Source organism: Anomaloglossus baeobatrachus, chromosome 2 (genome assembly GCF_048569485.1).
Source record: "Anomaloglossus baeobatrachus isolate aAnoBae1 chromosome 2, aAnoBae1.hap1, whole genome shotgun sequence".
Lineage (NCBI taxonomy): Eukaryota > Metazoa > Chordata > Amphibia > Anura > Aromobatidae > Anomaloglossus > Anomaloglossus baeobatrachus.
Window position 1 is genome coordinate 588,025,457 of NC_134354.1, and position 26,105 is coordinate 588,051,561.

The 26,105-nt window shown below is 42.6% G+C and overlaps 1 protein-coding gene across 1 annotated transcript in view; it reads left to right on the forward strand.

The window, feature by feature from the left end:
* Nucleotides 1-26,105, forward strand: part of EDNRB (endothelin receptor type B) — a 67,878-nt gene that overhangs the window by 31,822 nt on the left and 9,951 nt on the right. The window contains exons 3-5 of the mRNA XM_075334364.1: nt 11,514-11,626; nt 18,862-19,066; nt 23,042-23,191. Coding sequence (XP_075190479.1) covers nt 11,514-11,626; nt 18,862-19,066; nt 23,042-23,191 — 468 coding nt within the window. The remainder of the gene's footprint in view (nt 1-11,513; nt 11,627-18,861; nt 19,067-23,041; nt 23,192-26,105) is intronic.

Here is a 26,105-nt window from a genome sequence, read left to right on the forward strand (position 1 = left end):
ACATCCTCAGCGTCTGGCCCCGCCCCCCGCTCGGCTCCGCCCCCTCCCGCACTTTGCATGTGCACACACATACATACATACATGCACATACACACACTCACTCACTCACAGATACACTCACCTGTCCCCAGCCATGCAGACCGCAGCACTTCCACTGACATCCTCAGCGCCTGGCCCCGCCCCCCGCTCGGCTCCGCCCCCTCCCGCATTCAGCATGTGTATACACACACACACTCACACACTCACACACACACACACTCACCTGTCCTGCAGTCACTGCGGCACTGACGTCCTCAGTGCCACGGCCCCGCTCGGCTCCTCCCCTCCCCCCCGAACTCCGCCCCCCCGCACACAACGGAATCCGACAAAGAATTCTGTTCTTTGTCATCCGTTGTACAGCGTTGAACAGCGCATCAGTCACATGCGTCAAGCGACGCATGTGACTGATACAAATCAACGGAAATGTGAACTTAGCCTTAGCAACTTACCAGCGATCCCAGCAACGATAGGGATCGCTGGTAAGTTGCTAGGAGGTTGCTGGTGAGATGTCACACTAGCGACGCTCCAGCGATCCCACCAGCAACCTGACCTGGCAGGGATCGCTGGAGCGTGGCTACACGAGTTGCTGGTGAGCTCACCAGCAACCAGTGACCAGCCCCCAGCGCCGCGTGGAAGATGCTGCGCTTGGTAACTAAGGTAAATATCGGGTAACCAACCCGATATTTACCTTGGTTACCAGCGCACGCAGCTACACGTGCAGAGAGCAGGGAGCAGCGCACACTGAGCGCTGGCTCCCTGCTCTCCTAGTTACAGCACACATCGGGTTAATTACCCGATATGTGCTGCAGCTACATGTGCACAGAGCAGGGAGCAGCGCACACCGCTTAGCGCTGGCTCCCTGCTCTCAGACGCTGACAGACGCGTTACCATAGCAACGGTGCTCTCGGAGCCGCGGTTAGCGGTGACGTCACCGCTAACTGCGTTGCTATGGCAACCTCCGTTAATGACCGGCTGTGTCAGCCGGTCCCTAACGGAACGGGGAGTCGACCGTGTGGTAGAGCATGTCGCCGGTACACGGCGATACACATATGTGCACCGTGTACCGGAGAGATGCGCTCGCAGGTCCTACATGACTCGTCATAGTCATGTGACCAGTCTGTAGCCAATGAGATAATAGCCACGTGACTGGTCACATGGCTATTTTGACGTCACGATAGGTCCTGCATCACTGCTGCAGTGCCAGTCACTGGGAGGATTCAGCGATCATCGGATGGAATAGCGGCAGGAGACAGAGTGCAGAAGGGATCGCGGGGACCGGTAAGTGTTATGGCAATGTTTATTAACTGTTTGTGTACATTTATAATGCATTTTTATGTGTTTGTGATTGCCTCCCATTATAGCCTATTGGTTCGAGTTCGGTTCGTCGAACGTTCGACGAACCGAACTCGAACGGGACCCCCGTTCGGCGAACCGACCTCGAGCCGAACCGCGACCGGTTCGCTCATCTCTACTCATCACTTGGGGCTGAGGAACCTCATCCTCACTACAATCCTCACTAGTGTAGTAGTAGTGACGATTGTAGTGAGGATGAGTTTACCCAGCTCATCACTTGGGGCTGGGGAACCTCCATCCTCACTACAATCCTCACTAGTGTAGTAGTAGTAGTGACGATTGTAGTGAGGATGAGTTTACCCAGCTCATCATTCGGGGCTGAGGAACCTCATCCTCACTACAATCCTCACTAGTGTAGTAGTAGTGACGATTGTAGTGAGGATGAGTTTACCCAGCTCATCACTTGGGGCTGGGGAACCTCCATCCTCACTACAATCCTCACTAGTGTAGTAGTAGTGACGATTGTAGTGAGGATGAGTTTACCCAGCTCATCACTTGGGGCTGAGGAACCTCCATCCTCAGTACAATCCTCACTACAATCGGGAAGCAGCGTGCAGCCTTCACTCCGTGAGTGATCAGTGCTGCTAGCGGTAACGCTGATAGACGCGTTACCATAGCAACGGTGCTCTCGGAGCCGCGGTTAGCGGTGACGTCACCGCTAACTGCGTTGCTATGGCAACCTCCGTTAATGACCGGCTGTGTCAGCCGGTCCCTAACGGAATGGTGAGTCGACCGTGTGCTAGAGCATGTCACCGGTACACGGCGATACACATATGTGCACCGTGTACCGGAGAGATGCACTCGCAGGTCCTACATGACGCGTCATAGTCATGTGACCAGTCTGTAGCCAATGAGATAATAGCCACGTGACTGGTCACATGGCTATTTTGACGTCACGATAGGTCCTGCTTTACTGCTGCAGTGCCAGTCACCGGGAGGATTCAGCGATCATCGGATGGAATAGCGGCAGGAGACAGAGTGCAGAAGGGATCGCGGGGACCGGTAAGTGTTATGGCAATGTTTATTAACTGTTTGTGTACATTTATAATGCATTTTTATGTGTTTGTGATTGCCTCCCATTATAGCCTATAGGTTCGAGTTTGGTTCGTCGAACGTTCGACGAACCGAACTCGAACGGGACCCCCGTTCGGCGAACCGAACTCGAGCCGAACCGCGACCGGTTCGCTCATCTCTAGTAAAGAGCAAAAAAAAGGGATTTGTGTCTGATAGGGTATTTAGGACTTGTATTACTATGAAATATAGATAGCTACAAGGGAAGCAGATGGATATTGGTTAGGTTGGCTGCTGGATGTGAAAGAAAGGCTTATTTATAGTATGTTTTCTTTTTTTAATGGAACTAGATGTTGATCTACTGTTTAAAAGCCCCTTCATCAACAGAAACCCAATCTACTAGTACTTTTACAAGCATATATTGTATTTAGAGTCTAAAAGGTTTTATTGAGCGTTACTCAACAGGAAAAGATCTGTAAACTATGGAATTCAAGTACTCAACACTAACATTAAGTGTCACAGCAATTTCTACTAGGCTTAGTTTACCATACTTTATCAGCCATAAAAGATGCAAGTTATTGTATGTGTCAGTTGCTAAATGTGATGATCATGCGGAACTGTAATGAATTAGTAGAAAAAGAAACATGCAGAATATTGTCAAGAGTTTTGCCCTTTCTGACAAGTTATAGAAAATAGATAGCTGAGTTGTGACGATAACATCTAAAACTTGATAGTTTGTAATATATGGTGGATGATTTGAATGACAAAGACTTAACTTGTGTCCATTTGGATCTTTATCATTGTCATTGACTATTTAAGTATGATACCTTTTGCTCCCAACAATAAGTTAAAAAAAAAATTAAAACACAAAACCATTTGAAACAAATTGCCTAAATTATCAAGCGTATCATTAATGATACTAAAGACCCCCATATACATTAGACTAACATAATCTGAACAAATCAATATCATGTGTGGGGACGCTAGCCAACTGATTGTCCAATTTCAGACTGCTGATTGCATTGTTCTCCCAGAAATAAGCCACCAGCCAATGCGCCAGCTAGCAGCTCACTCATAGATAACACAGGAGCTCTTGCCTGAAAAAAACACTCTTATTGTATGGGAGATTCAGCTGAAATATCTGTCAAGTGAAAAATTGTTTGAAGCATTGTTTGGCTCAGTTGACCACATTGTTTAACAAAGCCAAAAAAGGTCCAGCACACTGGTTACTATAAATGTAATGTGTAGGTGCACATATACACTGTGGCCATTAACAGACAAATATAACCCAAAACAGAAATACTGCTGTAAATAAGCAGTGACATGTTTAAAGATACAGTACATTTTTAGGTCAAAAAATGTAAAAGTCATCCAATCTTCACAAGGTGTACCTAATCAGGATGCTTTCTAAGTTTTCTATGTCACCTTGCTTTATGCCACCAAGCCTCGCAAAATATGGGAGCAGGACCTGGGTCTGACTTTGTTTGACACTTGCCTGTGGATTTCTAATTACATAAGGTGTATAACACAGGGAGGGGGAGGTGTACCCCCAAATGTAGTGAGTATAAGAAACTGAAGCAAAACAAAAAGAGGCTAGCACACCTGTTATCATAAGTGCAATATATACAATACTACCTGTAGTACCTGGGCGTTGCCCGAGATAGAAAAGGGCCATTTACACGCTGCGACATCGCTAACGATATATCGTCGGGGTCACGGTGTTTGTGATACACATCCGGCGCCGTTGGCGACATCGCAGTGTGTGACAGGCAGGAGCAACCTTAAACGATCGCAAAAGAGACAAAAATCGTTGGTATATGAGAGGTCGTTCATTTACCAAAAATCATTGTCTCGTACGTAGCAAGGTTGTTCCTCGTTCCTGTGGCATCACACATCACTGTGTGTGACACCGCAGGAGCAACGAACATCTCCTTACCTCCGTCCAGCGGCAATGAGGAAGGAGGTGGGCAAGATGTTACGACCCGCTCATCTCCGCCCCTCCTCTGCTATTGGACTTCTGCCGTGTGACGTCACTCTGATGCCGCACGAACCGCCCCCTTACATATCTCTATGTCTGTCTGTCTGTCTCTATCTCTGTGTGTGTGTCTCTCTCTCTCTATCTCTGTGTCTGACTCTCTCCCTCTCTGTGTCTATCTCTCTCTATCTCTGTGTCTGTCTGTCTCTTTCCACATCTGTCTCTTTCCCTGTCTGTCTCTTTCCCCGTCTGTCTCTTTCCCCAGTCTGTCTCTTTCCCCAGTCTGTCTCTTTCCCCAGTCTGTCTCTTTCCCAGTCTTTCCTTGTCTTTCCATGTCTGTCTTTGTCTGTTTTGCTGTCTGTCTCTTTCCCTGTCTGTCTATTTCCAGGTCTGTCTCTTTCCAGGTCTGTCTCTTTCCAGGTCTGTCTCTTTCCAGGTCTGTCTCTTTCCAGGTGTAAATAAACGAATCCGCAATTGTGAAGTCATATATGCGGCTATCTTGTGACCGCTCAAGCACGTCCTTAAAATATAGACTTCCAAACATGGAACGGTTAATGTGCTGCTTTTCCCTGTCCTCGTTTACTCTATGATCTCTACCTTTGTACTGAGCTGTATTAATATATGATGATAATCCAACCTGTTTTTCATCTGGTCTTATTATAAAATTGACTTTTATATGCATTATCTGAGTTTGTGATTTTCACTGGATATGATGATACTATTTCTGTGCACGCCGAGTCCTTTCTTCTCTTTCCAGGTGTGTTTCTTTCCCCGTCTGTGTCTTTCCCCATCTGTCTCTTTCCCCGGTCTGTCTCTTTCCCTGGTCTGTCTCTTTCCCCGGTCTGTCTCTTTCCCCGGTCTGTCTCTTTCCCCGTCTTTCTCTGTGTGTCTTTGTCTGTCTGTCTCTTTTGCTTTCTGTCTCTTTCCACATCCGTCTCTTTCCCCGTCTGTCTCTTTCCCCCTCTTTCCCTGTCTGTCTTTGTTATTCTCTCTGTCTCTTTCTTTCTCCATCTGTCTCTTTCCCCATCTGTTTCTTTCCCCGTCTGTCTCTTTCGCCGTCTGTCTCTTTCCTTGTCTGTCTTTGTCTGTCTCTCTCTGTCTCTTTCCTCATCTCTTTCCCCATCTGTCTTTGTCTGACTCTCTGTCTCTTTCCACGTCTGTCTCTTTCCTTGTCTTTCTCTCTCTGTCTCTTTCCCTGTCTGCCTTTGTCTGTCTCTTTCCCCGTTTGTTTTTCTGTCTGTCTCTGTCTGTCTGTCTGTCTGGATTTTTTTTTCCTATCTGTCACTGTCTCTGTTTGTCTCTGTCTCTTTCCATGTATGCTTCTTTCTCTGTCTGTGTCGGTCTGTCTGTCTCTCAGGCCTCTTTCACACGTACGTGCCTCCGGTATGTGTTTGGCAGTTTTCTCACGTACCGGAGACACGTACACACGTAGACCTATGGATTCCTATGGTTTTGTACACACCTAAGTATTTTCACACGGAACGTGTGTCCGTTCCGTACTTACGTGTGTCTGTGTGTTTCTCACGCCGACATGTCTGTTTTTCTCCAGCATCACGGGTGTCACACGGAACGCAAACGTGTCACACGTAATGCTAACGGACCACACGGATATGTTCCGTGTGACACGCACTGGAGAAAAGACATGTGTCTGTGAGGAAAAAAAAACCAAAGTTTACTCACCTTCTCCTGCCCTGCAGTCTCTGCCGCTGCTGTCACTTGCTTCCGACTGCCGCTCATTATGCTCATTGAATATTCACTTAACTGCGGCCGGAAGCAGCAGCGGGGAGTCTGCAGGACCGGAAACCGAAGATCAGCACCACGGAGGACAGGTGAGTAGAAAGTTCCCATTCTCCGTGTGTTATCACAACACACATGTGCCATACACACGGCACACCGAGGGCAAAACGCACCTCTGACACGTCCGTGAAAAATGTGTGTTTTTCAGGGACGTGTTAAAGAGGCCTCAGTTTGTCTCTTTCTCTATCCGTCTCTCCACTGACATCATATTACCTCACACATAAGCTTCTTATACTATGAATGTTGTTTGTTCCTATAGCAACCAATCATAGCTCCTATTAATAGCCTGTAGCTCGAAGCTCCATTCACTTTAATGGAGGCATGTCTTTTGAAGAGAATTTATAAAGCGCGGGGTTAAACTTTCTTGTCAAAACATAGTCTATGACGTTCCCTGAGTCACACGGGGTGTCTGTGCAAAATTTTTTGATCGTAAATGCGACGGTGTGGATTCCTTTAGAGGACACACACACACACACACACATATATATATACATATATATATATATATATATATATATATATATATATATATATATATATATATATATATATAAAAACAGAATGGTCATTGTAACTTATGCCTGTGGAGTTGAAGGGTTATTCCAAACTTTGACTACAGAGCCTGTGGGGTGGTGCACTCTTGATTGATTCACTATTCAGACCAATGGCATGGTTATGTACGTCACCTAAACTGTGCATGCCGCAGTGCTGCAAGAGAAGGTAGCTGTGCATCTGCAGTATTAGAGGAGGATGGTAGCACTAAGGCTGGGTAGATCCAGTGAGTTAGCCAGGTACAGAGCAGCACTTGCACACTCTATGGTCTCTGTCACACGTTCGTGCCTCCGGTACGTGTTTGACAGTTTTCTCATGTACCGGAGACACGTACACACGTGGACCTATGTATTCCTAATGGTTTGGACACACGTAAGTATTTTGGAACGGAACGTGTGTCTGTTCTGTACTTACGCGTGTCCATGTATTTCTCACGCCAACGTGTCTGTTTTTCGCCGGCATCACGGGTGTCACACGGCCCGCACCCGTACCACATGGATGTAGTGTGGATGCAGTCCCGTGTGACACACGCCAGAGAAACACATGTTATTATTTTAAAATAAAAAAACCACATACTCACCTCCATAAGCCCTGCAGAATCTTGCGCTGCAAACAGTTGCTGCCGACCGCCGCTCATTATGAGCGTGTTAAGGAGAGGTGGGCATGATGTCACGGGCGCTAATTTCCGCCCCTCCGCTCATCCGGAAGCAGCATCAGCGGGGAGTGGGCGGGGCTGGAGCCAAAGATCAGTACCCTAGACAGCAGCAAGGACCATGTGAGTATTCAAATTACCAGTTCTCCGTGTGTTATCGCGGATAACACACGTAGAACACACGTGGACCGCACATACCGGAGACACGTAATTACCAAATGCAACACGCAGGGAAAATACATGTCTCGCAGCACATGCGTGGTTTTCACGTATGTGTGGCAGAGGCCTATGGGATAGAGCTGAACATTGCTGCATTCCTTGTCTAGGTGATTGGCTATTACTGATAGAGTATAGCAGTGCCTGGTAACAGGCAACAACAATGAAAAATCCTCATAGTCTTGAGGATAGAAGAGGAATTTAGCAACAAGTAAATTGCAAGGTTGCTTGATTTTAGAAGTACTTTGCAATTTAATTAATTTATGAAAGTGAGCAAATCCATTTTAAGGGATTTAAATCTAAATAGAAGCAACTTAACATGATAAATGCAAACCTTGCCCAACATTGCCCAATAGCAATAGCTGCTCCTGTTTTATAATGCAGTAAAATCTAACACCCATGAATAGTCAGCCACATGACTGTACTGTAGATTTATGAACTAAATGCTAAATTTATTCACGATTAAAAATAGGATCAGTAAAGTCCAAGAGTCCAAGTCTTTACAGAAAAAAAGATGAACTGAGAAAATAGAAAGCATGTTTCTGGAAATATTTTCAGTCAATCTCTTATGTCATGCTGGATATTATTTCTGCAGCATCTTACAGACTGCCATATTTAATCATTAGCACACTCGTTTGTTAGTCAATAAATGGAAATAGAGGAATTCAAATATCCTACAGCAAAGTCTGGTCACACATTTGCCAAAGATGTCCAATTGGTGATGGAAGGGCCATGTGCAGTTAATATTTTACAATTGCAGCTTCCAATAACACAGCTGACTTTGTGCTCATCTGGCTGTAGGCTTTCCTATGAAAGTATTTTAAAAACTTCAGCTTCAGTTGGAAATCTACAATACAAGTCCCCTGTCCAAGAATAGCAAGTGGGGCCTGGACGTCAATGGAAAACTCGAGCGCTTTCTGGAAGACTAGAACAGGAGGGCTGGAGGGCAGGAAAATTGCTAAAATGGATAAAAACCGTGTTCAAATGGAATGGGAAAAGCACGGGGAAGAGACTTGGATGCAACTCTTACCCCCCAAGTCACTGCTGGTAACAATATTGTCAGAGTATTATGCCACTTTCACGAACTGACAATAAAATCGAAGATAAAATAGATTTTCTAGGAAAAAAATGTTAATAAAACATTCATTCCTGTATAACATTTTGTATATAAGGCAAAATAAAAAGGAGAAAGAAAACCCTCATCCACCCCTTAGGGGCACTTTGCACACTACGACATCGCAGCTGCGATCTCGTTGGGGTCAAATTGAAAGTGACGCACTTCCGGCGTCTCAGGCGATATCGTAGTGTGTAAATCCTTTATGATACGATTAACGAGTGCAAAAGCGTCGTAATCGTATCATTGTGTAGCGTCGGTCATTTCCATGAATTGGAATATACCGATGTTACGATCTTGTTCCTCATTCCTGCGGCAGCACACATCGCTGTGTGTGAAGCCGCAGGAGCGAGGAACATCGCCCTACCTGTGTCCTGCGGCTCACGCCGGCTATGCGGAACGAAAGAGGTGGGCGGGATGTTTACGTCCCGCTCATCTCCGCCCCTCCACTTCTATTGGCCGCCTGCCGTGTGACGTCACTATGACGCCGCACGACCCACCCCCTTAATAAGGAGGTGGTTCGCCGGCCAGAGCGACGTCGCAGGGCAGGTGAGTGCATGTGAAGCTGCCGTAGCGATAATGTTCGCTACAACAGCTATCACCATGATATCGCAGCTGCGACAGGGGCGGGGACTATCGCGCATGGCATTACAGCATCGGCCTGCGATGTCGTAGTGTGCAAAGTGCCCCTTAGGCTATCTTTATAGGTAGCATTCTTTGCATTTTCTCATTGCTTTCGACGTTAATTAATGCAGCAAAAATGCTGAAAAAGTTGACATGCTGCTCTTTCAAAAACGTAGCCGTTTTCCATTTCTGTCAGGAAAAAAAACAATCGTGTGCATAAGACTTTTGATATCTCCTAGCTTTTGCTGATACTGTAAAAATAAGCTTTTAATTGCCATAAAACTCGTGAAAAAAACCTTGCAAAAAAAAAAGTTGCAAATTCTGCCTATATGACTGTAATCAAAACCAATCCCTCATCCAAACCAGCATCTCTCCTTACATTAAATGCATCTCTCCTTACATTAAAAGGGAATGGAAAAGACATAGCCCCGGCAAGAGAGTTTTGGTTTTAGGCTTTGGGTTTTAAATTGCAGTAGAAAGGACTGTAAGGGATACTTTACACGCTGCGATATCGCTAACGATTTATCGTCGGGGTCACGGTGTTTGTGACGCACATCCGGCGTTATTAGCGGCATCGCAGCGTGTAACATGTACGAGCGACCTTAAACGATCGCAAAAGAGACAAAAATCGTTGGTTTTGGAGAGGTCGTCCAAACACCAAAATAGAGAAAACATTGATTTTATCAAAATGACAGCAAACAGCTCCGAAAGTGACACATCGCTGGAATAAGGGTCTTTGCCCCTACATTATTCTGCTCTCAGATGGGGGACCAAAAACCTGATTCCCTTTAAGCTGCATTCAGAAATGCAGCAGTGTACTTTTATCCAACTGACACCATGACTAGGTGTGCATGTACACATGATGTCTGTAAGTCACCAGGGTACCCGCTGAGCTTTTTCTACAAATGTGATTTTCCCGGAGTATCATTTCTTTACAACATTTCTTTATCATTTCTTTGCCACCTGTGTTTTTTTCAGGTTGCATGCGTTAATTCCAGGCAAAAAACACCCAAAAAAACATCAGGTCACTGCTACATGTTTATTCTTAATTTTTTTTAGCCCTTTTCCAGGTGGGCTTCAGGTTGAATCCACACGAAAAACATGCCATGTGCACTTACTCTATGGGTGGGTGCAAATGATCCCGACATGCTGCGTTCTGGACGCAGCGTGTCTTCTACTGTGGAGACGCGAGTGTTGTCTGCAAGAGACCGCGGTGGTCTGTGCACACTATCAGGGTCCGGACCGCTGCAGACTTATTCTCTCTTCTCCCTGCGGTGAACTCTTAGATCTCCACAAGCATAAACTGACATTCTGCGCTCGGGAAGCCCCGCCAATGGTCAGTTTATGCTGCAGAAAAAGACGCACAGTAGACATGAGATTTCTATAAATCCCATGATCTGTGCTTGTGCTGTACAACGCAGAGTTTTGGATGCAGCAAGAAAACCCGCTGCTATTCCTGATAGTGGGCACACACCATAAGAGTCACATTTATAGTTCAAACATACTGTAATTTCTCAATATGGCTAATAATGGTAACTGTAATGCAAGGGTAATAGGGTTTATTTGTACTTTTAGCAAAATTTTAGTATTAGCATATTTACAGTGGACATGGTGTTATTTTTTGAATGGGCATTAAATAAATGCTATTTGTAGAATCAGAAAGTTTTGTCTCTATTTCAACTGACCAAAATCCATGATCCCAAATTTCATCTGTCTTCCTCTTATGACTCCCATTAACGCATTGGGGTTAACGTTTTATTGAATCCTGTTTTTTTTCTCTGAAAGCAAGACATTTATGTAGTGAAAGTAGTGAACATGATGATACAAAAAGGACATTGCCTATGACAAGTTTCAAAGTTGTGAATAATCCTTTATGTAGGTTACTGCAACTTCCTCTGAATAATAATAGACAAATTCTGCTTTCGAATACCAGCAGGAATGTTAAAAGAAAATAGTGGTTTCATTATACAATTTTTGTTTCTGTAAAATTAGGAATCGCATAATAAATTGAATCAGCTCATTAACATATACTCAGATGAGATATTGTATAGTAACATAATAATAACTAGTAAATATTTTTAACATGTGATCTATAAAATAGGAATTAATTCTCTTGTACAAATAAAATGATATAAATTGAATCTTAGAACCAATTAATTTCTTTCTCTTTTTATTTAAAGCTGCTAAATAAAAAATGGCCTTTTGGCGTTGAACTCTGCAAACTGATGCCATTTCTACAAAAATCTTCAGTTGGAATCACAATTCTCAGCCTGTGTGCACTTAGTATTGACAGGTAATGATCGATCTTATTATAAATAGTAATAATAATATTATCATTGTATTTTATAATTCTAAAAAATGACCCATGCTACACTAAAACCAGATGTGAATATTAACACGGTACAAAATTTGTCTAAAGAATGTAAGAATTTACATATATATATATATATACAGTACCAGTCAAAAATTTGAAAACACCAGACTATGCTATGATTCTCATTGTTCTTATTGGAATGTGCACATGTAGATTCAGAATGAAGGCAACAAAACCACAACGGAACACATAGAAACAGGGGAGTAAATAAACACATGTCCAACAAACCAGAATATGTGTTAGACCTGAAACACACATCCGTGAAACATGTGCGTGTTTGGTCCGTTTCCGTGTATACTGGAGACACGGCCAAACGTGCACCAATGTTATTGTATGATAAAAGCTCCACGTGCGTTTTTCATGCATGTCCGTTTGTCCGTGTTCGTGATCCGTACCTGTGTACGTTTTGCACGGCAGCATGTCCATTTTCTGCACGCAACACGCAGCACGGACCTAATGAAAGTCAATGGGTCTGTGCGCACGTCCGAGTGACACGGACGCATCTCTGTTTGCTCCCTGTACGTTTTGTGCTTTTTTCATGTGATGTCGGTCTTTTTTCTTTTTCTGTTTCGTTCTCTCCCTCAGTCCGTCGGTCGGTCTCTATGTCTGTCGGTCGGTCTCTCTGTCTTATCTGTCCCTCTAGCTGTCTGTCGGTCAGTTCCCCCCTCTCTCATACTTATCGTTCCCCGATCTCCGGGGCGGTGATGCACTGCTGTTATAAAAACTTCGGCGGCTTTTACTATTTTGAAAAAGCCAGCCGCCCATTAATCAATCTCGTATTCCCTGCTTTACCCGCCCACCGGCGCCTGTGATTGGTTGCAGTCAGACATGCCCACCACGCTGAGTGACAGCTGTCTCACTGCACCCAATCACAGCAGCCGGTGGGCGTGTCTATACTGTGCAGTGAAATAAATAAATAAATAATAAAAAAAAACGGCGTGCGGTCCCCCCCCATTTTAATACCAGCCAGATAAAGCCATATGGCTGAAGGCTGGTATTCTCAGGATGGGGAGCTCCACGTTATGGGGAGCCCCCCAGCCTAACAATATCAGTCAGCAGCCGCCCAGAATTGCTGCATACATTATATTCGACAGTTCTGGGACTGTACCCGGCTCTTCCCGATTTGCCCTGATGCGTTGGCAAATCGGGGTAATAAGGAGTTATTGGCAGCCCATAGCTGCCAATAAGTCCTAGATTAATCATGTCAGGTGTCTCCCCGAGATACCTTCCATGATTAATCTGTAAATTACAGTAAATAAACACACACACCCGAAAAAATCATTTATTAGAAATAAAAAACACAAACAAATTCCCTCATTACCAATTTATTAACCCCGACAAAGCCCTCCATGTCCGGCGTAATCCACGGACCTCCAGCGTCGCTTCCAGCTCTGCTGCATGCAGGTGACAGGAGCAGCAGAAGACACCGCCGCTCCTGTCACCTCCACGCAGCTAATGAGATGAGTAGCGCGATCAGCTGCTGTCACTGAGGTTACCCGCGGCCACCGCTGGATCCAGCGGTGGCCGCGGGTAACCTCAGTGACAGCAGCTGATCGCGCTACTCATCTCATTAGCTGCGTGGAGGTGACAGGAGCGGCGGTGTCTTCTGCTGCTCCTGTCACCTGCATGCAGCAGAGCTGGAAGCGACGCTGGAGGTCCATGGATTACGCCGGACATGGAGGGCTTTGTCGGGGTTAATAAATTGGTAATGAGGGAATTCATTTGTGTTTTTTATTTCTAATAAATGATTTTTTCAGGGGTGTGTGTGTTTATTTACTGTAATTTACAGAATAATCATGGAAGGTATCTCGGGGAGACGCCTGACATGATTAATCTAGGACTTATTGGCAGCTATGGGCTGCCAATAACTCCTTATTACCCCGATTTGCCAACGCACCAGGGCAAATCGGGAAGAGCCAGGTACAGTCCCACAACTGTCGCATATAATGTATGCGGCAATTCTGGGCGGCTGCTGACTGATATTGTTAGGCTGGGGGGCTCCCCATAACATGGAGCTCCCCATCCTGAGAATACCAGCCTTCAGCCGTATGGCTTTATCTGGCTGGTATTAAAATGGGGGGGACCGCACGCCGTTTTTTTTAATTATTTATTTATTTCACTGCACAGTATAGACACGCCCACCGGCTGCTGTGATTGGGTGCAGTGATACAGCTGTCACTCAGCGTGGTGGGCGTGTCTCACTGCAACCAATCACAGGCGCCGGTGGGAGAGAAAGCAGGGAATACGAGATTGTTTAATGAGCGGCCGGCTTTTTCAAATTAGAGAAAGCCGCCGGAGCAGTGTGAATGCCGTGCAGCGCCGGTGATCGGGGATCAGTGAGTATGAGAGAGGGGGGGACACTTCAGTCACTCGGGGGATTAGCGGTCACCGGTGAATCCTTCACAGGTGACCGCTAATCAGTACACGGCACACAGACAGAGCCGCGGCATGACAATGAAGTCGGGTGAAGTTCACCCGAGTTCATTCTCATCCCGCTACTCTGTCTTCCGACATGTAGTAACGACATTTTGCATCACACACGTACATTTCACATGGACAACACACACACATGTCAGTTATTTCACTCACGCACACACGGACATTCCACACGCACATACGGCTAGCATACGGGATACACACGCAGGCCACACATACCATAAAAATGGACCTAAAAAACGGAAAACGGACCCGAAAAACGGCCCGTATCACACGTGCGTGGTTTTAACGGATGTGTGTTGGAACCCTAAAGCCTTAGATTCCTAAAAGTACCCTCCTTTTACTCTGATCACAGATTTAAATACCCTTTGCATTCTCTCAATCTGTGTGATGGGGTAGTCACCTGAAATAGTTTTACAACAGTTTTGCAGGAGTTCCCAGAGGTGCTGCAAACTTGTTGGCTGCCTTTTACTATGTGGTCCAACTCATTCTAAACTATGTCAACTGGTTTAAGGTCAGGTGAATGTCATCTGAAGCAGCACTATACTTCTTTCCTTATTGGTCACAAATCCCTTAAATAACCTTGAGGTGTGTTTTTAGTTATTGTACTGTTGCAATACAAATGAAGGTCCAACTAATTTTAAACCAGATGGAGTGTCATGTCTATGCAACATGATATGGTTAGACATGAAGGTACATTTTCATTGAATCTAATACATTATCAAGACTGTAACCAACAGTGCACCCCAACTCCATCACTCTTCCCACTCCTTGCTTCATGGTGAATAAAACACATGTAGAAACTATCCAATCACCTTTTCTGTAACTCATAAACACAAGGCTGTTGATACTAAAGAGGCTCAAGTTACATATTTCCACTTATCTAATGTCTAATTGCTCTGTTGCTTGGCCCAAAAACATACTTATTTGTGGCCCACAGTAGCGGCTTCTTTGGTGTAATTTGATGATAAACACTTCTCAGTCTTCTCTAGACAGTTGATGTTGAGTTGTGTCTGCTACATGATGTCTGTGAATCATTCCTCAGGGATAAGATGCTGTGACTTTGTAGTTTCTGATACTGGTAATGCTGATGAACTTATCCTCTGCAGCATAAGCAAATTTGGGTCTTCCTTTTCTGTGGTGGTCCTCATGAGAGGAATTTTTGGGCTCAGCACTATAAGCAAATGAGTTCTAACTGCCTCTGCAAAATAAACCTGATGGTTGCAAACACATTCTCAAGGCTGGTGGGTGATTGCAAATATTAACATTTGCTGAGCATGCATGTTCATTGGAAGTCTTTCCAGATAACTACCTGATGAAGCTGCTTGAGAGAATGTTAAGGGGTGTAAAATAAATTAGGGTTTAACCCCTTGAACCACTTGCTGATTTTCTGTTTTTGTTTTAATTTTTCCTCCCCTTCTTACAAGAGCGATAACTTTTTTTTTTATTTTTCTGTCAACATAGCACATGATCAGTTGTACTGTTGAATGAAATCATTAATATTACCATATAGTGTACTAGAAAACAGGAAAAAATGTCCAAGTGCGGTGAAATTGCATAAAAAGTGTAATTCCACAATTTTTTGGGGAGCTTTATTTACCATGTTCACTGTATGGTAAAACTGACCTGATAATATGATTCTACAGGTCAGTACAAGTTTGTAGATACCAAACATGTTTAGTATTTTTATATTTAATTGGTGAAAGAAATTTCAGAATTTTAGTTTTAAAAAATGGCATTTTTGCCGCCTTTTTCTGAGAACCGAGGTGACGTTTTTAGAGATACCATTTTTTGGGTAGATGCGATGTATTGAATGCCTCTTACTGCATTTTAATGCAATGTTGTGGCTGCCAAAAAACGTAATTGAGGATTTTTTAAAAAAATTAAATTACGTCATTTAGTGGTCAGATTAATTTAACTTATATTTGATAGATCATACATTTCTGAGCACAACTGTACCAACTACGCTTTTTTTTATTCTGAATGGAGCGATATGAACTTTTGTCTTTTTATTTTTTTAAAATTTTAAAAACTTTTTTTTCATTTCTTTTTGTTTTTACTAGTTCCCTTAGGAAACTTAAAGCTGCAATCTTCCAATTACTTTTGCTGTAAAGACTTGTGCCCTATCCTGCAGAATTACTGGCTTCCTATGAATGCTGGCACGCTGACAGCATTCACAGGAAGTTCATCATGACAGTGACAGGGGTCATCAGCTGACCCCTGGCTGTCATGACAACCCATTGGTGCCCCCTGATCATGTCACGATGTTTCCGACGGGAGAGGGGAATGATATGCTTCCCCCCCAGTGCATTATATCCGTCCGCTATTCACAGCAGGATTTAATTAGTTAACAGCAGCGGGTGGATCTCCGATCTGCCCGTCGCTATTAGAGGCACATGACGGCTGATTAGGTAAGCTGAAAGGTGCAGGAAAAGATGCAGGCTCGACGTGAGAGCCAACATAAAAGGAAGGGACATGACCTTGGATGCACCAGTACGTCCAAGGTCGTGAAGTGATTAAAACATATTCTGGTTTGTTTCACATGTTTCTTTACTACTTCCTAAACAATCTTATACTCAACATGCAAACCTTACATACAAATATATATTAACTTATTTCTTTGATAACAATCTGGTTATTGACTCCCATTTAGGAGTAGTTGTTTTTTGTTGTCTTTGGGGTTCAATATATTATTGTATGAAACCAAAAACGGTATTATAGAACATACTGTTAAAAATATATAACTGCATAAACTAAGTGAAATAGATTCCTGGGCCTCTTTTGCATGCGTGTCCTTGTAAGTGCTTAAAATGCTCTCAATATTGCTTGAAATCTCATACCCATAGCCTACACATGTCATGATAGAATATGTACAGCATCATTTGCTTTAAAATGTAAGCTTTGAAACTTACACGGGACATATACTTTAGACACTGAATCTAGTAAAATTTCCAAGAAATTCTGTTCCCCTATAAGGGACTTGTAGCACTACAGACGTAAGAGCCATATTGGATGCATACTGAATATCTAATTAGCACATGGCTAAACACCTACCCATTGGCCCAAATGCAAGCATATTAATAATTTGTAAAACCATCAGCCATTTTACCAGCAGCTCCCAAACAGTAAACTACTTAAAATATCAACAACCACCAGAGGGCACACATTGCTCATGCATAACACAGACTAATAGAAAGCTATTTTTATAAAAGGGATAGGGAAAAAATACCATATAAAAAACATATAAGTAGGGATGAATGAACCCGTGGATGTTCAGGATTCTACAGCACTTTAGTTAAAAGTTCAGTCCTCGAACTTGACCCAAACTTGACCCCGGACTCCTAACCCTGTAGAAGTTAATAGAAACCTGACTTTCTGTGCAGTAAAATAGCTATAAAATGGTTGAAGAAAAGGCTTAGGGGCTGCAAAGGTAGTAAAATTGGGGTAAGATCAGGACACTTGCCCTGCAAATAAATGTGGATAGGGAAAGGACTTAAAGGAAAGGTGTTTTGTCACCATAGCAATCATGGTTAAATTGGAAATGAATAATAACATAAAAAAAATGTAACAGTGCCCCACATAGTAAAAAGGAATGCAGCCACAAAGCCTGTTTTCAGAGTTCAATCACAAGGTCAAAGTTTCCGCTCAAGTAGCATACACCACAGCTGATGCAGTTTAAAAAACTCGAAGTTGGATTTGGGATTGAGCTGTCGGTCCACCAAGAGGCTTGGAAGAGTTCCCCGATAGAGCAACAATTTTAAAAATGCCCATGCAGAGCCTGTTTTCAGAGTTCACTCACACAGCCAAAATTGGAATAGTTCCCCCATAGAGAACAGAACCCCTTTTAAATAAGTCTTTCAACAAGTTTTATTCGGCTGCCAAACCTCAAAAGTAACACTGTCTTCCATTTAAAAGTCCATCTTTGGAGTTCAGATTCTAGGTGTTTGGTATTTGGTATGAGCCCCAAACTTTACCCTCTGGGTTCATTCATCCCTATATATAAGTAAAGAGAATACTGCATTCTGTAAACTAAAGGCGGCGTTACACGGGACGATATATCGTGCGATTGCACCCGCCCCCATCGTTTGTGCGTCACGGGCAATTTGTTGCCCATGTCGCACAAAGTCGTTAACCCCCATCACACATACTTACCTCCCAAACGACCTTGCTGTGGGCGGTGAACATCCTCATCCTGAAGGGGGAGGGACTTTCGGCGTCCCAGCGACGTCACACAGCGGCCGCCCAATAGAAGCGGAGGGGCGGAGATGAGCGGGACGTAACATCCCGCCCACCTCCTTCCTTCCTCATTGCCGGCGGCCGCAGGTAAGCTGCAGTTCGTCGTTCCTGAGGTGTCACATGGAGCGATGTGTGCTGCCTCGGGAACGATGAACAACCGGCGTGCAGAAGGAGGAACGACTTTATGAAAATGAGCGACGTGTCAACAAGCAACGATAAGGTGAGTATTTTTGCTCGTTAACAGTCGCTTGTAGCTGTCACACGCTACGATATTTTAAACGATGCCGGATGTGCGTCACGGAATCCGTGACCCCGACGACATATCGCCCGATATATCGTAGCGTGTGACGCCGCCTTAAGGGTTAAAACATACTATATTATATTAATAAAACCATTTAGTTTATAAAAAAAAATGAACATATTACAGAAAGAGATGTTCCAAAATACACAAACATCAATTTGTATTTATTTTTTCAATTCAGGTACAGAGCAGTTGCATCCTGGAATCATATTAGTGGCAACCGTGCTACTAAGTGGACTGTATTGGAAATTATATTTATATGGACTATATCAGTCCTACTGGCAATCCCGGAGGTCATAGGCTTTAATGTTATACATTATGGCTATAATGGACAAGAAATCAAAACCTGCCTGTTTCAGCCAAGCCAAAATACATCATTCTTAGAGGTAATCGGGAATTTATTGCACCTAAAATCTATGTATGTAGAAATTAAATGAGAACAAACACATAATTTACATAAACAGGAAAAATGCGTTCCAAATGCTGGATTCTAATTTGGAAATAAATGTTTTATCCTTACAATAAAAGAACATGTAGAATTAGATGTGAAGCTCATAGTTTATATAGTAGATTAAAACATTACATTAATATTTTTGTAATATACAGTAATATGTTTTTATTAGAATTTAGGAGAGTTCTAAATATTAAGGGCATGTGCATAAGGGGTGATTATCAGGTGGATTCTAGTAAAAAGCACCATAACACTGCTGCAAAAAATGAACATTGTACACAGCAATGTGATAACCATATTGTTGTGCCCATGTTCTGTCTTATGTCACTTATTTTAACTGTTTCAGTGTTCAGAAACCTTACCCCCTTAACGACCGCAGGCAGTAAAATTATGTCCCAGCGGTCATAACATTAATCCCACCCGGCTGCCGTTGGCAGCTGAGGGGGATCCCGTACATGTCAGCTGATTTGTACAGTTACTAAAGCCACTAGCCACCACGTGAATCACCTATGCAGACACATTTGACGAATATACCTCAGAAACCGTCACCCACCCAGGGTTTTCAATATACAGTCCTAGTGTCCAGGGAGCCCTTATTTTTCGTTATAAAGAGACCTCGGTATACAAAGGCTGGAGCCAGAAAAAAATCCGGTTCTCATAGGTGTATCCAATTTTCTATTAAATCCTCTTCCTTAACGATCCTGGTTTCCAGGAGACACATTCTCCTTTTTTAACAAAGTTCCATATTCAGAGTAGATAAAAGGAATACTCAACCTTGAACATTTATGCGAGGGTAAAAAGGCATGTTATAAGAAGATATTATCTTTAGACAATTGCAATAGATAGTTGCATGTGACACACGCGATCCTATAGTCCACCGAGACTCAATAGTCCTTAAAAAAGACCAAAGATTGTGGTCGTAACGTTGGACTTGAAAATTTTGTTTTTTATACCCTCACAAGAATAATACAAGAATAAAAGAATTTTGAAAGCAATCTCCTTTTGTGGATTCTCAATAAGTGTGCCAGAATTTTTCTATATATTTTTTTCTACAAACTCATACTGACCTCAGGCATCACACCAACACATCAGTTTTACCATATAGTGAACACAGTCAATAAAATATCTCAAAAGCAATCGTGCAATCACACTTTTTTTTGCAATTTTTCCGCATTTGGATTTTTTTTTTTTTTTTTTTTTGCCATTTTTCAGTACACAATGTGGTAAAACTAATAGTTTCATTTAAAAGTACAACTCGTTCTGTAAGAAACGAGCCCTCACATGTCTATATTGATGGAAAAATAAAAAGTTACTCTGAAAAAGAATGGCAAAAAAACAGAAAGCGCAAACTCTGTCGGTCGTGAAGGGGTTAAAGTGGTTAAAAGAAGTAACATGTTCATTCTCCAAGCAGCTTGTTTGGAAACCACCCTCTGTAAATACTTGTAAGTATACAGAGCAAATGCATTGGCAAAACCCACCAGTGAAGCCCCTTCAGAGAAAAGAAAGACTTCATTTATGATGCAGCTTTGCTTAGGAAAACCTCAGCTGGGCCATCATTGTCTTAAAGACACTGTGTGCACATGCAGTATATCACAAAATTGAGTACACCCCTCACATTTTTTTACATATTTTAATACATCTTTGCATGGGACAACACTGAGGATAGGACACATTGATACAATGTAAAGAGGTCAGTGTACAGCTTGTATAAAAATGTAAATTTTGTGTACCCCCTAAATCAGTGTTCCTCAACTTCAATCCTCAAGGCCCACCAACAGTGCATGTTTTCAGGACTGGAGTTGGGGAACACTGCTCTAAATAACTTAACACACAGCTATTAATGTCTAAACTGCTGGCAACAAAAGGGACTAGATCTCTAAGAGAAAATGGCCAAATTGTGCTTAATGTGTCAATATTTTGTGTCCCAAATGGAGTTCACTAGAGCTTCACAGGAGCCACTGGAAACCTCTTCCAGTCTTCCCTGATGACATCACAGAGTTGGTGGATGTTAGAGACCTTGCGCTCCTCCATCTTCTGTTTGAGTATTCCCACATAGATGGTCAATAGGGTTAAGATCTAGCACCTTCACACTCAGTATATTTAACAAGGCAGTGGTGGTCAGCAATTGCTGAAGGCATTTATACATCTATGACAACCTCTGGATATGATACTGAGATTGTGCATGCAATTTCTTTGGTCGACCATGGTAAGACCTATTCTGAGTGGAACCTGTCTTGTTAAACCGCTGTATGGTCTTGGCCACTATGCTGCAGTTCAGTTTCAGGGTGTTGGCAATCTTCTAAATGCCTAGGCCATCTTTATGTAGAGTAAAGATTCTTCTTTTTAGATCCTCAGAGATTTTTTTTTTTTTTTTTGCCATGAGGGACCATATTGAACTTCCAGAATGGGAGAGTGTGTGAGTGATAACACCAAATTTATTATATCTGCTCTCCATTCACACCTGAGACCTTGTAATACTAAAGAGTCACATGACACCGAGGAGGAAAAATGGCTAATTGGGCACAATTTGGCCATTTTTCCTTGGAGGTGTACTCACTTTTGTTGCCAGCAGTTTAGACAATAATAGCTAACTGTTGAGTTATTTAGAGGGCACACCAAATTTACACTGTTATACAAGCTGTACACTAACTACGTTATATTGTATCAAAGTGTCATATCCTTAGTGTTGTCCCATAAAAAGATATAAAATCTTTACAACAATGTGAGGGGTGTATTCACTTTTGTGATAGTCTGTGTCCTTAGATATACCTTTTTGTACATACCCTTAGACATAAACATACTCTTAGGGACAGCAGAGACACCAGAGAGTGACTACAACCACTAGATGGAACCATACTTACAATTAGTGCAGAGTTCAGTGACTTCTCTAAATAAATGAATGAAGTGAGGCTCCTGGTGGTGGAGATTTAAAAAATTACATAGAACATTTGTAAAGGAAAACTCCAACACCTAAAAGATATGTTATAAACACAATCAACATAGAATTTTTGACCTATCAACCCACAATCATGCTAGAGCTTCATAGCTGATACAATGTTAGGCCTCTTTCACACGTACGTGCCTCTGGTACGTGTTTGTCATTTTTCTCACGTACCGGAGACACGTACACATGTAGACCTAGGTATTACTATGGTTTTGGACACACGTAAGTATTTGAGCACGGAACGTGTGTCCGTTCCATACTTACGTGTGTCCGTGTTTTTCTCACACCGACAGATCTATTTTCTCTCCGGCATCACGGGTGTCACACGGAACGCAAACGTGTCACACGTACCACACACAGACCACACGGATGTGTTCCGTGTGACACGCACCGGAGAGAAGACATGTCTCTGTGTGAAAAAAAAAAACTTTACTCACCTTCTCCAGCCCTGCAGTCTCTGCCGCTGCTGTCACTTGCTGCCGACCGCCGCTCATTATGCTCATTGCATATTCACTTCACTGCGGTCAGAAGCAGCAGCAGCGGGGAGTCGGCAGGACCGGAGACCGAAGATCAGCACCATGGACAGCGAAGCCAGGGACAGGTGAGCAGAAAGTTCCCGTTCTCCGTGTGTTATCACGGATAACACACGGAGAACACACGTAGCCCATAAACACGGCTCACGGAGGGCAAAACGCACCTCTGACACGTCCGTGAAAAACGTGCGTGGTTTTTCACGAATGTGGGAAAGAGGCCTTAAATAGACTGTATGGATGCAACAATTAGCCTGCTTACTGATGGTTTCCAGAGAGCATCTTTTTATTCGAAAAGATATAAATAGAAAATATGCTAGATTTTATATTTGCTGAATATAGAAAGTGAACGTCAAAAATGAATGCAAAAATGTCATATATATAAAGAAATTTAATTATTATTTGTATCTTACATATTCTATTTTTCTTCTTTCAGTTTTACAAGACTTATAAAGACCCATGGCTTTTCTCCTTCTATTTTTGCCTCCCTTTGCTTATTACTGCAGTTTTTTATACTCTGATGACATATGAGTTGCTACAAAAGAAAAATGGGATTACGATCTCATTGAATGACCATATAAAAAAGGTATAGTACTAGGGCATCTGTCTTATAAGTGATTGCAATTTGTATCTGTCATGTAAGGACTGCACTGATCTATAGCATCAAAGTGAAATACAAGTGCATCTCAATAAATTAGATTATTTGAAATAGTTAATTTATTTCAGTAATTCAATACAAAAAGGAAACGCATATATCATACAGAGTCATTACACACAGAGTGATCTATTTCAAGTGTTTATTCGCCTTTATAAAATAGAGTTGACACCTCCTACGTGACGTACTGGGGCACATGTCATGAATTGAATTGTTTTGTTTATTTAAAATATCAATGTTGTTTGACTAATAATCAATTTACTAACACATTTTTGTCTTGAATATTAGCTGGATGTCCTACAGTATGTCAATATAGATAAATCAATGAAATAATAAAACTCACACGCACTCTTAAGATCACTGGGTGCAACAGTCAGCTAAAGAAATGTGTCCAGTATCTTTTACTGACCAAATCATGATTGCAATGATCATTGTACAGTCATGGCCAAAAGTTTTGAGAATGCTACAAATATTAATTTTTACAAAGTCTACTGCTTAAGTTTTTCTAATGGCAATTTGCATATACTCCAGAATGTCATAAAGAGTGATCAGCTTAACAGCAATTACTTGCAAAGTCAATATTGGCTAAGAAAATGAACTTTAACCCCCAAAACACATTTCAACATCATTGTATTGCTGCCTTAAAAGGAGCAGTTAACATTGTTTTAGTGATTGCTCCATTAACACAGGTGTGGGTGTTGATGAGGACAGGGCTGGCGATCAATCAGTCATGATTAAGTAAGAATGACACCACTGGACACTTTAAAAGGAGGCTGATGCTTGGTATCATTGTTTCTCTTCAGTTAACTATGGTTATCTCTAAAGAAACACGTGCAGCCATCATTGCTCTGCACAAAAATGGCCTAACAGGGAAGAGTATCGCAGCTACAAAGAATGCATCTCAGTCAACAATCTATACCATCATCAAGAACTTCAAGGAGAGAGCTTCCATTGTTGCCAAAAAGGCTCCAGGGTGCCCAAGAAGGACCAGCAAACGCCAGGACCGTATCTTAAAACTGTTTCAGCTGCGGAATTGGACTACCAGCAGTGCCGAGCTAGCTCAGCAATGGCAGCATGCTGGTGTGAGTGCTTCTGCACGCACTGTGACGCAGAGCCTGCTTGAGCAAGGCCTGGTTTCAAGGAGGACAGCAAAGAAGCCAGAAAAAAACATCATGGACCAACTGATATTCTGCAAAAGGTACAGGGAGTGGACTGCTGAGGACTGGGGTAAAATCATTTTCTCAGATGAATCCCCTTTTCGATTGTTTGAGACATCTGGAAAACAGCTTATTAGGAGAAGAAGAGGTGAGCGCTACCACCAGTCTTGTCTCATGCCAGCTGTTAAGCATCCTGAAACGATTCATGTGTGGGGTTGCTTCTCAGCCAAGGGAATCGGCTCACTCACAGTCTTGCCTAAAAACACAGCCATGAATAAAGAATGGTACCAGAATGTCCTCCAAGAGCAACTTCTCCCAACTGTCCAAGAGCAGTTTGGCGCCCAACAATGCTTTTTCCAGCATGATGGAGCACCTTGCCATAAAGCAAAGGTGATCACTAAATGGCTCATGGAACAAAACATAGAGATTTTGGGTCCATGGCCAGGAAACTCCCCAGATCTTAATCCCATTGAGAACTTGTGGGCAATCATCAAGAGACGGGTGGACAAAGAAAAACCAACAAATTCTGTCAAAATGCAAGCATTGCTTATGCAAGAATGGACAGCAATCAGTCAGGATTTGATCCAGAAGTTGATTGAGAGCATGCCAGGGAGAATTGCAGAGGTCCTGAAGAAGAAGGGTCAACACTGCAAATATTGACTTGCTGCATTAACTCATTCTAACTGTCAACATAACCTTTTGGTACTCATAATATGATTGCAATTATATTTCTGTATGTGATGTAAACATCAGACAAACACAATTAAAAACCAGAGGGCAACAGATCATGTGAAAATATAATTTTGGTGTCATTCTCAAAACTTTTGGCCATGACTGTACTCTGCCATGAAAAAAAAGTATACCAGTTGATTTCCTCCAAGTCCAGACATAGCTGTTGATTTCATGACCTAGAAGAAGCTGGGCAGTACTGATTTTCACATGCCAAAAACGTAGTAAAATATAACTTATTAGATGATTAAAAGATAAAAAGCACACCTGTGAGGCGTCAATTTCTCAAACCTAGAGACTCTAATGTACTTGTCTTGTTGCTCAGTTGTGCAGCGGGGCCTCCACTTCTCTTTCTACTCTGGTTAGAGCCTGATTCTGCTCTCCTCTGAAGGGACTAGTACACACCGTTGTAGGAAGTCTTCAGTTTCTTGGCAATTTCTCGCATGGAATATCCTTCATTTCTAAGAACAAGAATAGACTGTCAAGTTTCACATTAAAGTTATCTTTTTCTGGCAATTTTGAGAGTTAGTGAAACCAACAAATGTAATACTTCAGATTCTCAACTAGCTCAAAGAAAGGTCAGTTTTATAGCTTCTCTAATCAGCACAACTGTTTTCAGCTGTGCTAACATACTTGCACAAGGTTTTTCAAGGGATTTCTAAACATCCATTAGCCTGCTAACACAGTTAGCAAACACAATGTACCATTAGAACACTGGAGTGGTGGTTGTTGGAAATCGGCCTCTATACACCTATGTAGATATTGCATTAAAAAACAGATGTTTGACGTTAGATTAGTCATTTACCACATTAACAATGTATAGAGTGGATTCCTGTTTAATTCAATGTTAGCTTCACTGAAAAAATAATGTACTTTCCTTTCAAAAATAAGGAAATATCTAAGTGACCCTAAACTTTTGAACTGTGGTATATATATATAAATATATATATATATATATA